Source organism: Tauraco erythrolophus, chromosome 3 (assembly GCF_009769465.1).
Source record: "Tauraco erythrolophus isolate bTauEry1 chromosome 3, bTauEry1.pri, whole genome shotgun sequence".
Taxonomy (NCBI): Eukaryota; Metazoa; Chordata; class Aves; order Musophagiformes; family Musophagidae; genus Tauraco; species Tauraco erythrolophus.
Window position 1 is genome coordinate 51,256,888 of NC_141467.1, and position 13,555 is coordinate 51,270,442.

At 51.7% G+C, this 13,555-nt stretch overlaps 1 protein-coding gene across 1 annotated transcript; it reads right to left on the reverse strand.

Annotated features, from left to right (window-relative positions):
- Nucleotides 1-409: 409 nt before the first annotated feature.
- ADCYAP1 (adenylate cyclase activating polypeptide 1) lies at nucleotides 410-4,232 on the reverse strand. The gene is made up of 4 exons (XM_086609224.1): nucleotides 4,132-4,232; nucleotides 2,016-2,150; nucleotides 1,427-1,522; nucleotides 410-596 (listed from the first exon to the last, which is right to left on the reverse strand). The coding sequence occupies exons 1-4, from the start codon at nucleotides 4,230-4,232 to the stop codon at nucleotides 410-412; spliced, it is 519 nt and encodes a 172-aa protein (XP_086465350.1).
- Between the last annotated feature and the right edge of the window lie 9,323 nt (nucleotides 4,233-13,555).

Genomic DNA, 13,555 nt, shown 5'->3' on the forward strand with positions numbered 1-13,555 from the left:
TTTTCTCTATTTATTTTATATAAAAACATAAACAGCTCAGGCGAATTCTTGTTCTTTTGCAGGCTTTATATGAAGAATTGTTCTTTAGTATTCGTAGTAGTATTTATATATATATATTTATATATTATATATAACTTAATGATTGGTCCACAAAGTAGATCTGTGCGTTTCTCTAGTGCTTTTGTACAAAAGAAAAACAATATTATTATCAAAATATTCATTTAATGGCTTTACTTCATACATAAATACATGTTTAGATAACACAGGAGCGGTGATTGTTCAGTCAGTTTGGAAATGACTTTTTTGTTTTTGTTTAGATTTTTTTTTGTTGTTGTTGGGTCTCTCTCTCTCTCTCTCTCTCTCTCTCTCTCAGGACTTTGTATACACAGGAGTGGCTGGTTACTCATCGCTACAAATACGCTACTCGGCGTCCTTTGTTTTTAACTCTTTGTTTATACCTTTTCCCCAGGACGGCTGCTAAGTATTTCTTGACAGCCATTTGTTTCCGGTAGCGGCTGTAGCTGTCCGTGAAGATGCCGTCTATGTGCCGCTTGGTCAGCGGTTCTGCCTCGTCCCCCAGGCCGCCGCCGGCACCGCTGCAAGCACCGAGAAGCACAACCGCGTCAGGCGGGGCCGCTCCGCCCCTCCGCGCCCCCTCCGCGCCCCCTCCGCGCCCCCTTTCGCGCCCCCTCCGCCCCTCTCCCCGGCCCTGCCCAACCCCGCGCCGGCGGCTGCCCCCGGCGCAACACGTTGCGCGGAAGATGCGCGGGGAGACAAAGGCCGCGTCGAAACCCGCTCCCGACGCGGTGCGCGCAAGTGGCGGCGGCGGCGGGAGAGACAATATCTCCCCGCCATGAATTATTCATTGCGGCAGGGAAAGCTGCTCTCCCCGGGGCTTTATTAACGTGTTACCTTCTGCCGAAGGGCGGCGGGTGGCACCGCGCTCGCCCCTGCCCCGCCGGCGGCGGGGAGCCCCGCCCGGCGCCTGCGGGTGCGTACGGCTGTAGCCGCGTCCCCTCCACCTCCCCCCGCTTCATCTGAGCCCTCGGTCATCGCTTCCGACAGGCTGCTCCCCCCAGCACACTGGGGAGACTGCCCAACTTCTTAATTTTAAATCACTCGGTCGCAAAAAATTATACGGACATATATATGCATATACACATATATACATATATACACACACGCACACACATGCACGCGCCCGAGGATATCAAACCAAACACATCTCCGTGAACGCCTGCGCTGACAGCCGGGCTCACGCTGCGCCGGGAGCGGGCTGGGAGCAGCGGTCGGGTGCGGCTGAGGTGTGGGGAGCCGGACCGCCCCAGCCCCACGGCCGGGGCAGCTTGGTTCCCTCCAGCCGCGACCTTTTAAGCGCCCCCGTTCCAGCAGCACCAACGCCCACCGCGGAAAAAGAAACCCTTACCCGACCCGCTTGGCCATCAGGGAGTGCAGATATTTCCTGGCGGATAACTGGCCCAGGAGTTTCCTGTAGGCTTTGTTGAAGATCCCATCGGCGTGCCTGGGCGGAGGAAAGAGCCCGCGGATGAGCGGCGAGGCCCGGGAGCCGGCTGCGGTGGGGTGCGGGAGCCCGGGCGGCGGCGGTGACCGTGCCTCCCCGCCGGCGAGCGGAGGGCGGCATCTCCCCGCGTCCCCCGGGACCCCGCTTCCCCACCCAGACCCCTCCCCGCCGCGCTCGCCCGGCTCCGCGCTGGCTGGGCATTTTGCTCCGTTTGCGGGAGCATCGCCAGCCCTGCCCGCCGCGGGCAGCTCCGCCGCTCCCTCCCCCGCGCTGCTGGAGGTAAGGCGGCTTTTCGATTTCTCCGGGGCTTTAAACCGGGCACCACAACCCCTGGTCGTTTGTTCGGGTTTGAGATTTTTTTTTTTATATATATATTTTTGTTGTTAGTGTTGGCTTGTTGAGTATTATCATTTTTTTCCCTCAATCGGCTCGGCCAGACTCGTTTTGCTCCCGGCTCAAAATTCACGCCTGACACCCCGCGAGTTGCAGTCACCTCTTTTCTGGTGGGTAATACAAGGTGTACATCTCGCCGATCATGGAGGACGGATTCGCTATACCGAGGGGCTCGTGGTCGTAGGCGAAGTCCTGCAGGGTGTTCCCGTCCTCGTCGTAGACTTCATCCTCCAGCCTGGCAACGAGAGCAGCAAGGGGAAGGTGTCAGCCGGGCTCCTTGGGTCGCTCCGCTCCCCGCCGCCGGCTCCCGGCTGCCTTGGTGGCCACCCCCGGCCGAGCCGACCCAGGCACCCCGGGAGGCCCGTCCGTCTGCCCCCATCCCCTCCCTGCGCCCGCCCGCTCCCCATCCCCGCCCTCCGCCTCCTCTGCGGGGCAGGACCGCGGGGGAGGGAACACACCCTCCGTCAGACGCGCTCCGAGAAAAGCCCCAAACGTCCCCCCACCTCTGTCGTCCCCCCTCCCCCTCCCCCCGCCCAGGCCCTAACAAACAGCCCCTCTCTGCCACAGCCACGGCCGGTGTTTCCCGAGCGGAGCGCACGCACGCACAGGCGTGCAGGCTGCCGCACACACTCACGCACACGCACACACACGCGTTTGTGTGCCAGGGGCTGGGCGGGAGCCAAGCAGGCTCCCCGGCGGAGACGGGGCGGTGAGCGGCAGCCCCCGCCGCCGGGGCCGGGGGCCGCGCCCCGCTCCGCCCCGCAGCACCCGCCGGAGCGGGGCGGGGGGGCTTCGCCCGTTGTTGTTTTTCGTTGAATGGTGCCTCTGCCCTTTGAGATCTCGCCAGTTCTGTGTATTCGTCCCCCCCCAGCCCCCTCCCCCCGCTCTCTGCCTCCATCTCTGCAGTACGATGTAGGTCATTGTACGTTACAGGCAGCTATTTTTGTCTGTGAGCTTTAGCGGAGGTATTAATAATAGATGCCGCTAAAGTGTTTCACTCCTGCTAATTCAGGCGCTTGAATGAAGAGAGCCGGCTTGCTGCCGGCTAATGGCCTCGCAGGCCACCGAGCCCGCTGCCCCGCAGCCCCTCTGCTCAGGGAGGGGAGGGGGCTGCTCCAAGCCAGCCACGACGAGCTCTCGGTTCGTGCAAGGACACCTCGGAACCCCAAAAAGGACACCATCCTCGGACAGCCTTGCCCGCCCGCAAGCATCGCGCCCCGCTCACAGCTGAACCGCACAGCAGCGTCCCCCAGTAGAGCCAAGCGCCGGTGGGGCAGGACAACAGCACCCATCCCAAAACTCCCCTCAAAGCCAAGCAACACCCGTCGCCCAAGCAGGCTACAAGCAGGGTGGGACCAGGCTGCCAGCGGCTGTCCCGAACTGGGTGCCCTGCGCCCCCAGCCATGGCCCAGCATGGGGAACTCGCTTGTGCCGACGCATCTGGGGGGTCTCCCACTCCTGCGCCAAACACAGCGGGCTCCAAACGTCCCCGGCTCCCAGATGGAAAGGGACAGTACAGGGATAAGCCTGCGCTGGAGCCCAGCGAGACAACTCCGAACAAATGCAGACAACCAAACAACCTCGTGCCGGCCGCTTTCCCCCTTGAGGAGGGAGGTTGAACACAGACAGGTGAACAGGGGAAGAGGCTGAATCCCTGTCAGCACCACCGCTGCTACACGAACCATGACAGCTCTTGCATGTTTGCAGCCAACGACACCCCCTCCTCCTCCCCCGCTCCCCCCGCCCCGCGCCGGCCAGGCGATGCTCGCCTTTCACCCTGGGCGAGCTTGCGGGCAACTGAAAGCGGCCGGGAGAGTGCCGGGGCCCGTGCAGGGCAGGGGGCAGGCGGGAGGCGAGCTGCTGGGCCCCGCCGAGAAGCCTCCGGGACTTCGGCCCCCTCCCGCCGAGATGCAGCAGAGTACGTCCTCCCCTCCCCGGGGACAGGAGGCTGCAGGTTAACCGCGCTGGGATCCCGGGGAGCGGCCCTGGCGAAGCCAGTACTGCAGCCGGGGAAGACCCCCCCTCCCGGCGGCTCCTCTCCCGGGGCGGAGGGGGTGAGCATGCGGCCGAAGCGGAGGGTATTTCGTTTGGTGACTCCCTCATCCCCATCCCCTCCTAGTTTCCTCCCAGGTAAGATTCCCCTGCCCATAGCAAAGTCGGGGCAGCGGGGGCATGAAGGGGTCCCGGCGGAGCCCCCGGGCGGGGGACGAACCTACCTGAGCGCCGGGTACTGAAGTCCGGCCGCAGGTGAGCAGTAGACGCTGCAGTGCATTATTATGCCATAGACCAGGAGTGCTAGGATCGCTTTGCTACACATTGCCACTCTGTGCGGGAGGGAAAGGAAAACTGCCATCAAAAAAAAAAAAACACCAAAAAACCCAAACCTCAAACCAAAAAAAAACCACAACCAAAACCCGTAAAAAAACACCCCACGACCCACCAAGCTCCCGGCAGAGCCTGCGCGGGAGGGAGGGAGCGCGGCCCCTGGGGGCAAGCGCCCTGGGCAGCCGGGTGCCGGCGCGGAGCGGCGCGGAGCGGTGCCCGGACCACAGCCCTGCCGCCGCCCGCCCCGTCGGTTCCCGCCCGCCCGCCCGCCCCGAGAGAGCTGCGGGAAGGCCCAGCGAGCCGCCTCGTGTCCTTACCATTAAACTCTAAACACTCGGCACTAAGAGCGTTTGGCTGCGAAACTAAAAGGGCAGGTCTTTAAAAAAAGAAGAAAAAAAAAAAGACCCCAAATGAGGGGGGGAAATAGTGCTGTCTCCCAAGTTGCGGCCGAAAGGAGTTAAAAGCCTCGTGGCATCGCTTCTCCGATGGGCGAAGGACCCGCGGGATGAAGAAGACGCAAAAGCAGCAGTTAGTTGTTTGTTGGTTTTAGGGGAATCCACTCAAAAAAAAAAAAAAAAGAGAATGGAATTAAAAAAAAAAATAAAGGGAAAAAAGTTTGCAGGTAGCAGCACAGATCTGGAGTGGAGTCTGCAAAGGGAAGGGAGAAAAAGGGATGGAGCGAGATGTCGCCGGAGAAGGGAGCTCAGGGGAAGGTGGAAGAGAGCGAGCGAGCCCGGGAGGGAGCGGAGGCGGGGAGCCGCGGGCTGGCTGCGTGCGATGTTGTCTTCCCCAGATCTCTCCCCTCACTGAGCGCCTTCAGCCTTCTCCTCTTCTTCTCTTCCTGCTCGGTGGCTCTAAACTTGACCAGCCTTCCGCAGCCTTCCGTCTGATACGCAATTAGCAACAAAATCTTTGCAAACACCCCGCTTCAGCCAGAGCCCTCTTCGTAAACATTTGCCTGCTTGTTACCTTAGAGGACGGGCAATATTGTTTGTTGCCCCCGCGGTGGTGTCCGGATTTTTATTCATGAATCAAATGCCTTTTTTTTTTTTTTCCCAGTCACGTAATAATCGGGTATCAGAAAAGACGTCACCACCCCAATTCCTCAAGGAACACAGTTCTGTGTCGTCCTCAAAGATGAGCTTATCAGGAGTCATAAAGCTTCTCATAAACACCAACTCACACTTCCCCCCCTCCAAAAAAAAAAATAGGAAAAAAACCCCAAACCAAGAACCAAACAGAAACAGGCACACACACACACACACACACACACACACACACACAGTCTATCCTATAAACCTAAAAGGATGTTTGCCGCGGTCAAGTTTTACCTGCCGTGGGACGGGACCAGGAGGCGGAGGAGGACGGTTTGGGATGGGGTGAGGGTCCCGGGTGGGGTGGGGGTTCCCGGACTTGATAGGCACCCCCGCGCCTTTGCTCCGCGTCTCTCCGCGGGGGCAACCCATCCCACGCCGGAGCCCGGGGCCGCCGCTGGGCGCGGGCCCCCGCGGAGCCGCCCGGCGCTGAGCGCGCAGGCGGAGCAGCCCCGACGCGGAACCCCCACTTCCGCGGAGATTTGGGGCTAGGAGTGTCTTTTTTTTTTCCCTGGGCCCTCTTTTTTTTTTTTTTTTTTTGATTGTTAATATTGTTCTCATTACTCAAGGCTCCCCCCGGGAGAACCAGCAGCTTCGTAACGGCTCCGCGTGTGCCGCAGCCGCGGGACGCGGGGGACGGACCCCACGGCCGCCCCGTGGGGAGGGGCCCACGCGCGGACACCGCAGCCCGGGGGCGGCGGGGTCTACTTCTCCCCCCAGCTCCTTGGGCCGACCCTCTCCCCTCCCCGTCTTGTGCAGAGGCAGATGTGATACTCGCAGCGCTTGGCAGAGCGGGAGGGGAGAGGATCGCCATGAGAAAAAAAAAAAATAAATAAAAGGGGAAAAAAGAAGAAGAAGAAGAAAAAAAAGCTGATTAGCCGTAGGGACCGGGAGGGAAATCCCTTCTCTAGGGAGTTTCCCGCTGTCGGGATTATTTTCCCCCAAGTGATGCGGCGGGCGGCGAGCGCCGGGCGCGGACCACTGGCGGGCTCCTGGCCGCTGCGACTGCGCTCGTCTCCGCGCCCTCCTCCCTCAGCGGCCAAAAATGAGCCCTTCATTTCCGAGAATTACCCAAAGAAATACAGGCTGCAGGAGCCATTACTGCACATTTTAATTATTGGGATCATAAGCAGAGAGTTCAGGAAGCGGCAATAATTTAGTTCTCCCGTTTCCTATTGGAATGGGTTTGGTGTAACACGCTTAGATGAGTTATTTGAGCCCAAATCGATTTCTCAACAACAACAACAAAAAACACACCCCATACGATTACGTTCCTACTGTGGTCATTTAAGGTTTCAACATTTTTTCCCGAAGATAGAGCAAATTTAACGCCAATGAATTATTCCGCTAGAAACAGCCACCGACCCCACGCCGGGGCGGAGGGGACAAAGATTCGGAACCCAGCGTGACTCTCTATCCCAATTACCATTCCTTGCCGGGTGTGTAGGACCGGGAAGAGCCTCCGGCAGGAGAAGAGACTACCGGCTACCGCGACCGGCGGAGCGATGGGCATCCCCGTCGGCCACCGCTGGCTCAGCCCCCGCCGCTCCCCGCGCTCCGCGGCCGCGGAGCGCGGGGAGCGGCGGGGGCTGCGCCAGCGCGGACGGTCCGTGAGCGGAGGGCGCCACCGCGCGGGCAGCGGCGCGTTTGCGGCCGTGGGGGGCCACCGTCGAGTGGGCCGGGGGGGTTGCCCCGTCCACCGGTTTAGGGGAGGCTCGGGAAAGCCCCGGCTGTGAAAGCGGCTGGAGGGGAAGGGCTGCCCCCTCTGCCTTCCCTCGCTGCCAGCAGTGGGCTTTGGGGGCTGTTGGGGTTTTGGGGTGGGGTCGTGGGGTTTTGGGGTGGGTGTGGGGTTGTTTTTTTTATTTTCCTTCGAAATGACGCTGTGATAGCAGGCGTAAATATGGGCTTTTCTAGAAGCAAGCGTGGTGAGGGATTATGTGGATAACTCCGGTTTGCAGGCTTAAACTGCGCACTCAGTCTAAAGAACAGGAAAGAAATATTCCCTCTTTTCAAAGAGACCAGAATCACGGGCAATACATTTTAAAGCTGTGGCTGTTTTCACTTTAGAAAAGCTACTTTCAGCTTCTTTTTATTTACACCGTCTCATTTCCTCTCTTCCTTCCGCACTCCCCCAGATCCTTACACAAACTACCGGGATGCCTGAAATACTGAGTTATCAGCAGCACAGACAGACGTATTCCTGTAAAACACCCGAAGCTCCAGACTCCACGTAACGGCCCGGTGCCGCCTGGGTGTCACTGCACACGCAGGAGCCATGTCAGGGACGGTTTGCAAAAAATACAGCTTCTAGGCTCTCATTTAGGGTGAGTGAGTAACCTGAACATGATTCATGCCAATAAAAATCTCAGGGCAGCTCAGTCTACTTCACGGGTGTGCATGTGCAGCGTGGAGATGCATGTGACATCGTTGCGGTTTAGGCTGAATAAGTAAAGGCTTAAATCTGGTCTCTGCGTACAAGTAAATTTCTAGATAATGCTGTTATTTCAAGGCTGAGAGGGATTTAAGGTTATAATACTTGCCTCTAAGGCAAACTCCTAAGGCAGCATCTGAAGAAAAGTAGTTTTTTTCACTGGCAGGATTTCCTTTATCTTTCTCCTACCAGCTTAAATTAGACCTTTTAATTTACCTGACTATGCTATTTTAAATATCTGTTTTATTAACTAGAGCATTGTAATACTATAGATATTTTTAGGGAGCTGACATCCTCTGAGCCTTGTTAAGCCTGGCCTGGAACCGACTGCTCTGAAATCTACTGCCGTAGGCTTAATTCAAAGGAACGTATTTCATGGTGTACCATGACGGGTATCTTTTCCACTCCTCAGAAAACCCCTTTTCTGCATATTTATGGACATTTTACAAAAATTACCACGAGTCATCTACCAAACTGTCAGGAACTGTATTGGTCCAAGGCATACTTGTCAGGTGTCCAGCCACTATTTTCATATTTTCTCACTATGTCCTACCCGAGCTGCATATTTTAAAAGGAACCTAGAAGACTGACGGGCCTGGGATACATAATTTGCTTATGAGCTAACACAGAAAAGGATGAATTCTTCTTTCTCAAAAGCAAACAATCCTGCCAACCCAGCTGTCTTTCTTTCTCTCACACACACACGCTGTGGGTTTATCATCTATTTCGGTATTATCTCTCCCCAGGCCTCCTCTTTTACTGGGGTGGCTTGGGGAACCTATTGCAGCTCAGTCTGCCAATGACTACATGCCTGCATCAGTTTTATGAATGTAACACCAGCCTTCAACTTTTCGTGGCTTTCCAGCCTCCTCCTACCCGGGAGCTAGCTCCTAGGGAGGATGGACTTGTCAGAGGGGAGATCAACTCATCCATGAAGTCACTCAGGTGTAGCTGTGGCCATCTGATAACAACTGATAAGGGATCCCCTGGCAGAAGAACCGAAGTTATTAAAGCTCAAGCAGGGGAAGCCAGGGCTCTGTGGACGTTTCAGCACTTACTTCCAGCCGAGACATGGCACCCACGGGGGAGGCGGGAAAGCCCTGCTTTTCTCATCGAGGCTAGATCACAATCAACTCAGCAACAGAGAGAACTGAAGTGTTTCACTTGTGGAATTGTTTTTCTTTTACCAAACCATCCCCTCTTGTGCTTTCCTTAAATAACAGCAGCGAAACATTTAGGCACGCTGTGAAAAGCATACACATCTGTGTGCTTTCTCATGTCTGTTGCAGACCAAAGGAGCAAAACTGTGATCCAGACACCTTGCTCACACAGGGATGTTCCGGGCAGGAGCTACAATCTATGGGAAAAGTAAAGAGCAACAACCAGGGACAGTACTGAGACTGCAATTCTGTCAAGACATGAGAGAGGCAAGCCTTGCCTGGTGGCCAAAACCCTTTCCAGCCGCTTCACAGGTGACCAGCAAGCATCAGCAAAGTCTTTGTGAGGATCTTCCAGACAATTCGTCGCTGCCTTTTATGACCTTAATTGTATTTCCCAGCAAACGGTTTAAAAACATTTTAAAGTATATGTACGCTGAGGAAAAGTGCTGCGATTCTTTTTTCTTTTCTTAAGTGAGGAGGCAAGACAATATTTCCCAGGGCAGCAGTGTGGGAGCACCAGGAGTGGAGTCATCCTGCTCTTGCCCCTGCTTAAAGCTCATGGTGAGAGACAAGGCCAGTGGAGTGTCAGTTCCTTGTGGGACTGCCCACACAGAAGCTCAGTGTTTGATCTTGCCTGGTGGGCATCCTCCTCCCCCTTTTCGGTAAATGAAGTCAGATGACTATGACAACACAGAGGCAAATGAAGAGCCGTTCCCATCCAAACACAAAGGCAAGAAAAATGTTTACGAGATGAATGACAGACCAAACAGCAGACTCGGTTCCACAAAGAGGTACCACTATGCTATGCATGTGACAGATAATTTCCTTGGATGACCAACAGATACATTTATAATCTCTCATCTTTCTCCCAAGTAAAATCATATTCTACAAGAGAAGAAAAAAAATGTTCCTTGGTGCTTTCTGACAGTGGTTCTTTGACCAATCATTTATATATGAAAAGTAGAGAAATAAATTATGAAAGGCAAACAACAACAGAAAAATCACCTTTTGAAGATTTAATATTCCAAAGGTCTACTCTACACTAAAGCCAGCAACCTACAAAATGCCACTAAAGATCCTGCTAGTCCTCAGGGCAGAATAAAAGCCTTTAGCACCGGCAGCAGCTTTAGGTCTATTCTCACTTATTTCCATTCAGTCCAGTGTTCAGAGGAGGGCAAATCCTTAAGCAGATCAGTTATATAAAGTTTCACAGAATGCTGCCAAGCTGCAATAATTTATACTGCACAAATAAGGGCCACAATATCTTTGTGTTCCAGGTTGTTTTAGATGCAACCGTAACCCAGTGTGAACGGCAAGTTCTGGTTTTGTACCCAAATGTGACAGAATTTTGGGTACACCTTTAGAAACAGTGGGACTGTCATGTGCCTGTGTCCAGAAACTAAAATCCATCTGCAGTTCTGAGGTATTGCTAATGGCATTGCTAAAGTTATTCATAGTTTAGATTTACCAGAAATAGTTGGAACAAATTAATAATGAATTAGAACATTTCTTATCATCGCAGGAGCGAGAGGGAATAAATAGAATCATCCATATTTTCTTATTACAAAACAGTGTGCAGCCTGTTACCAAACACTAATTTGGTGTTGCTTGTGCTGGAAAACTGTCGAAGGGTCCCTGGCTCCTGACAGCGCGGCTTAATTTGGTCTGACGGGAACAAGGCTGCGCAGAAGCAGGCCAGGGCGGGCAGGTAAGGATCGTCCCAACAGGGGTGAACCCCAACCTGCCAGAGCCAGGCACCGCTCGATAATTCCAATTAACCACGCTAAAAGCAACAGAGATGGGTTACGCAGAGCCCAGTAAATGTCAATTGGAACCACATCTTGTGATGAGAGAATAACGAAGCCTGTCTCATTAAGGAAAAGAGAAAAGATATTTGGTTGGACATACAAACGTGTCCTCGGTGGCTCGTGCACCCTGCGGTGCAGCATCTGCCTCACGGGGCTGCAGTCCATGCTGACCACAGCCAAAATTTCCCTGGGTATGGGAGCCCTCCATGCGGCTTGGCTCCCCGTTTGGTGCGTAGTGAGCGACGGGAAGAGCTCCTACATCCCTCTGTCCGAGGTCCGAGGGACCCTGCTCAGCCAGATGCATTGCTCCAGAAAGACGAAGGGTGTGGGGTGAGACCGAGGAGCTGGGTTTGCTGGCCTCCATGCCGGGAGTCGACTGGACAGCAGACAGCGGGGCCAGGAGCCGGTACATGCTTTTTTGGCTACTGTCATAACTGTGCACACAGAAAGCACCAGGACAGTTGCATGGCAGCTGTCCCCAGCGAGGCCACAGCTTGGATTTCTCCATCAGCAGTCTGTACTGACAGCCACTTCTCTGGCTGCGTGAGACCAGCGGCTATTTTAGCACCCGATTGCCTTTAACTGCCGGCTTCTGGGCTTCCTGGGCTCTGAAACATGCCATAATCAAACAGCACGAAATGAATATCTAACTGCAGACATGACCCACTGGGGGATGTTTAAGGGCCAAAGCCTGTAATTATAAGGCAGCATCACTGTTTTAAAACAGTTTTTTATTCATTCAACTTCAATAAAGTACTTGGGTCTACTTAGCCTAAAGGGAAACGAGTGATTCTTAGTTTTTATATTTAAAGATAGCACAAAGAATTTCTTGTATGCAGCCTGATCCATCTCTATCCTCTAATAAAATGCATTTCTGTAACAGCTGAGGCAATAATCACTTAAACAGAATTGGATTACAATCTCCACTACTTGAAAATCTTTAAAGTCAGGCTTGCTGTCTTTGTAAAAGATCCAAAGCTATTGAGCCATTCTTTGCCCTGCTTTATGCAAAGGTCAGACTGGATGTTAGTAATGCCCTTTTGTAATGTCAAAAATCAGTCTCTGACCCTTGTGATGCCCCAGGAAAGACCCTCACTGATTTCAGACAGAACTGCGCTAGATTTATTGACCTGTCTCATTAGGAATGAAGACTGTCAGCAGAAACTCTAATGTGATTTTTTAACTCCAGGTATGTGTCTATTGAGCTCATTATGTAAATAATGCTGCCTTTGGTCCTTTCTGAATTTCATAGGAGTTTCAGAGCTCAACAAAACCAGAAGTTGCTAGGACATTGCAAGACTGAACCTTCTCTTTTGACCACCAATTCTGTGTGGAATCTCCAGAGATAAATGGATTTGTCAACAGGAACAATGAAATAATAAACTCTGGTACTCTGTAGATATGTTTAAAATCCTGAAACTTTAATATGATATTTTTCAGTGTAGTGAAATTCTCTTTCCTGAGGCTTTCTTGCTGCAAAGTGCAAGTATATTATTGATTTTGCATATGTGTTTACAGAAAAAAATTAATTAATTACACATAATTTGGGGTGATTCTCTGGCATATTTTACTCTACAGCAAAAACAATTTACTTCTAAATCTCAGCAACACTTGAGATTGTTCTAAAATGTATATATTTGTTTTTCTTATCTGAAATGAATGTTTTAACATTGATAAAGAACTTTAGTTAGCTTTTCTGATTTAAAATCTGAAGGTGGCAAGAATTTGCTCTTGAACACAATAGACAAGAAGTATGAGCAATGAATTGTAGAAATAACCTTATCTTACTATCTAATGCTAACAAATAAAGGTGGTTTGGCTTTGGGGTTTTAGGTTTGTTTTGATTATTTTTTTTTAATAAGAACTCCACAGGGAGATTACCTTTATATGTTTCATTTACCTCTCTGGGGAAAAAAAATATATTTTAATCACATTCAAAAGAAAGCCATTGTCAAGAACATTATTTATTCAGACCTCTCTTCTATGAAAAGTAAATAACTCTGTTTTGAATGTATGTCCTTACCTTATCTCCTCAGAACAGTTCTACCGGTTCTGTTCTGAGCCAGGGATTGCTTCTGGTGTACTGTTCATTGCCACATATCCTCTGTTTCTTTCATCCCATTCCTAACGTAGAATACTTTTTAATGAAATTATCCCAGAGCCTGAACTACAAGGTAAATACTGGAGTATGGGTATAAAGTTCTATTTACGAAAAGGGCTAATATTTATTCAATACTGGGAAAAGTATGCTAAAAACCCTACGTCATAGATTTAGGAAGAAAATTTATCTTTCTTTCTAGATGAAACACGAGCTGCACGTGGTTTGCTGATGATATGCGCATACTTACTGTGGGTTCCTCATATTTATAAAATATGCTATGATTATGTAATAACTTTCACTCAAAAACATTACTACTAATCTCACAATGATCTTATAAGGCATATATTTATTAATACATTGCATTTTTTTTACGCAGTATAGTATGAAATATATCAAATTCGGTGACTTCCTTGGGAGCACATGGCTGAAAAACAAAATGGGTCTAAAATAAATACCTGACCCTATTGATGTCAAATGCAAGGATCCCAATGACTTAAGTGGGGCCAGACGATCACTTTTGATAATCTGACTCCATTTTGTTTTACCACTGGTGAAGATTTACTTCTCAGGAGTAACACCCCCCACGCCTCCAAACACTCAATGCTATTACTATAGAGTAAATATCTGCTGACAACTTCTGTCATGGATTCAGGGGAGTCTAGTATTTAGTTTCTATGAAGAGTGATTTTAGTTGAAGAAATTCTTGTCCCATTCCCCAAAA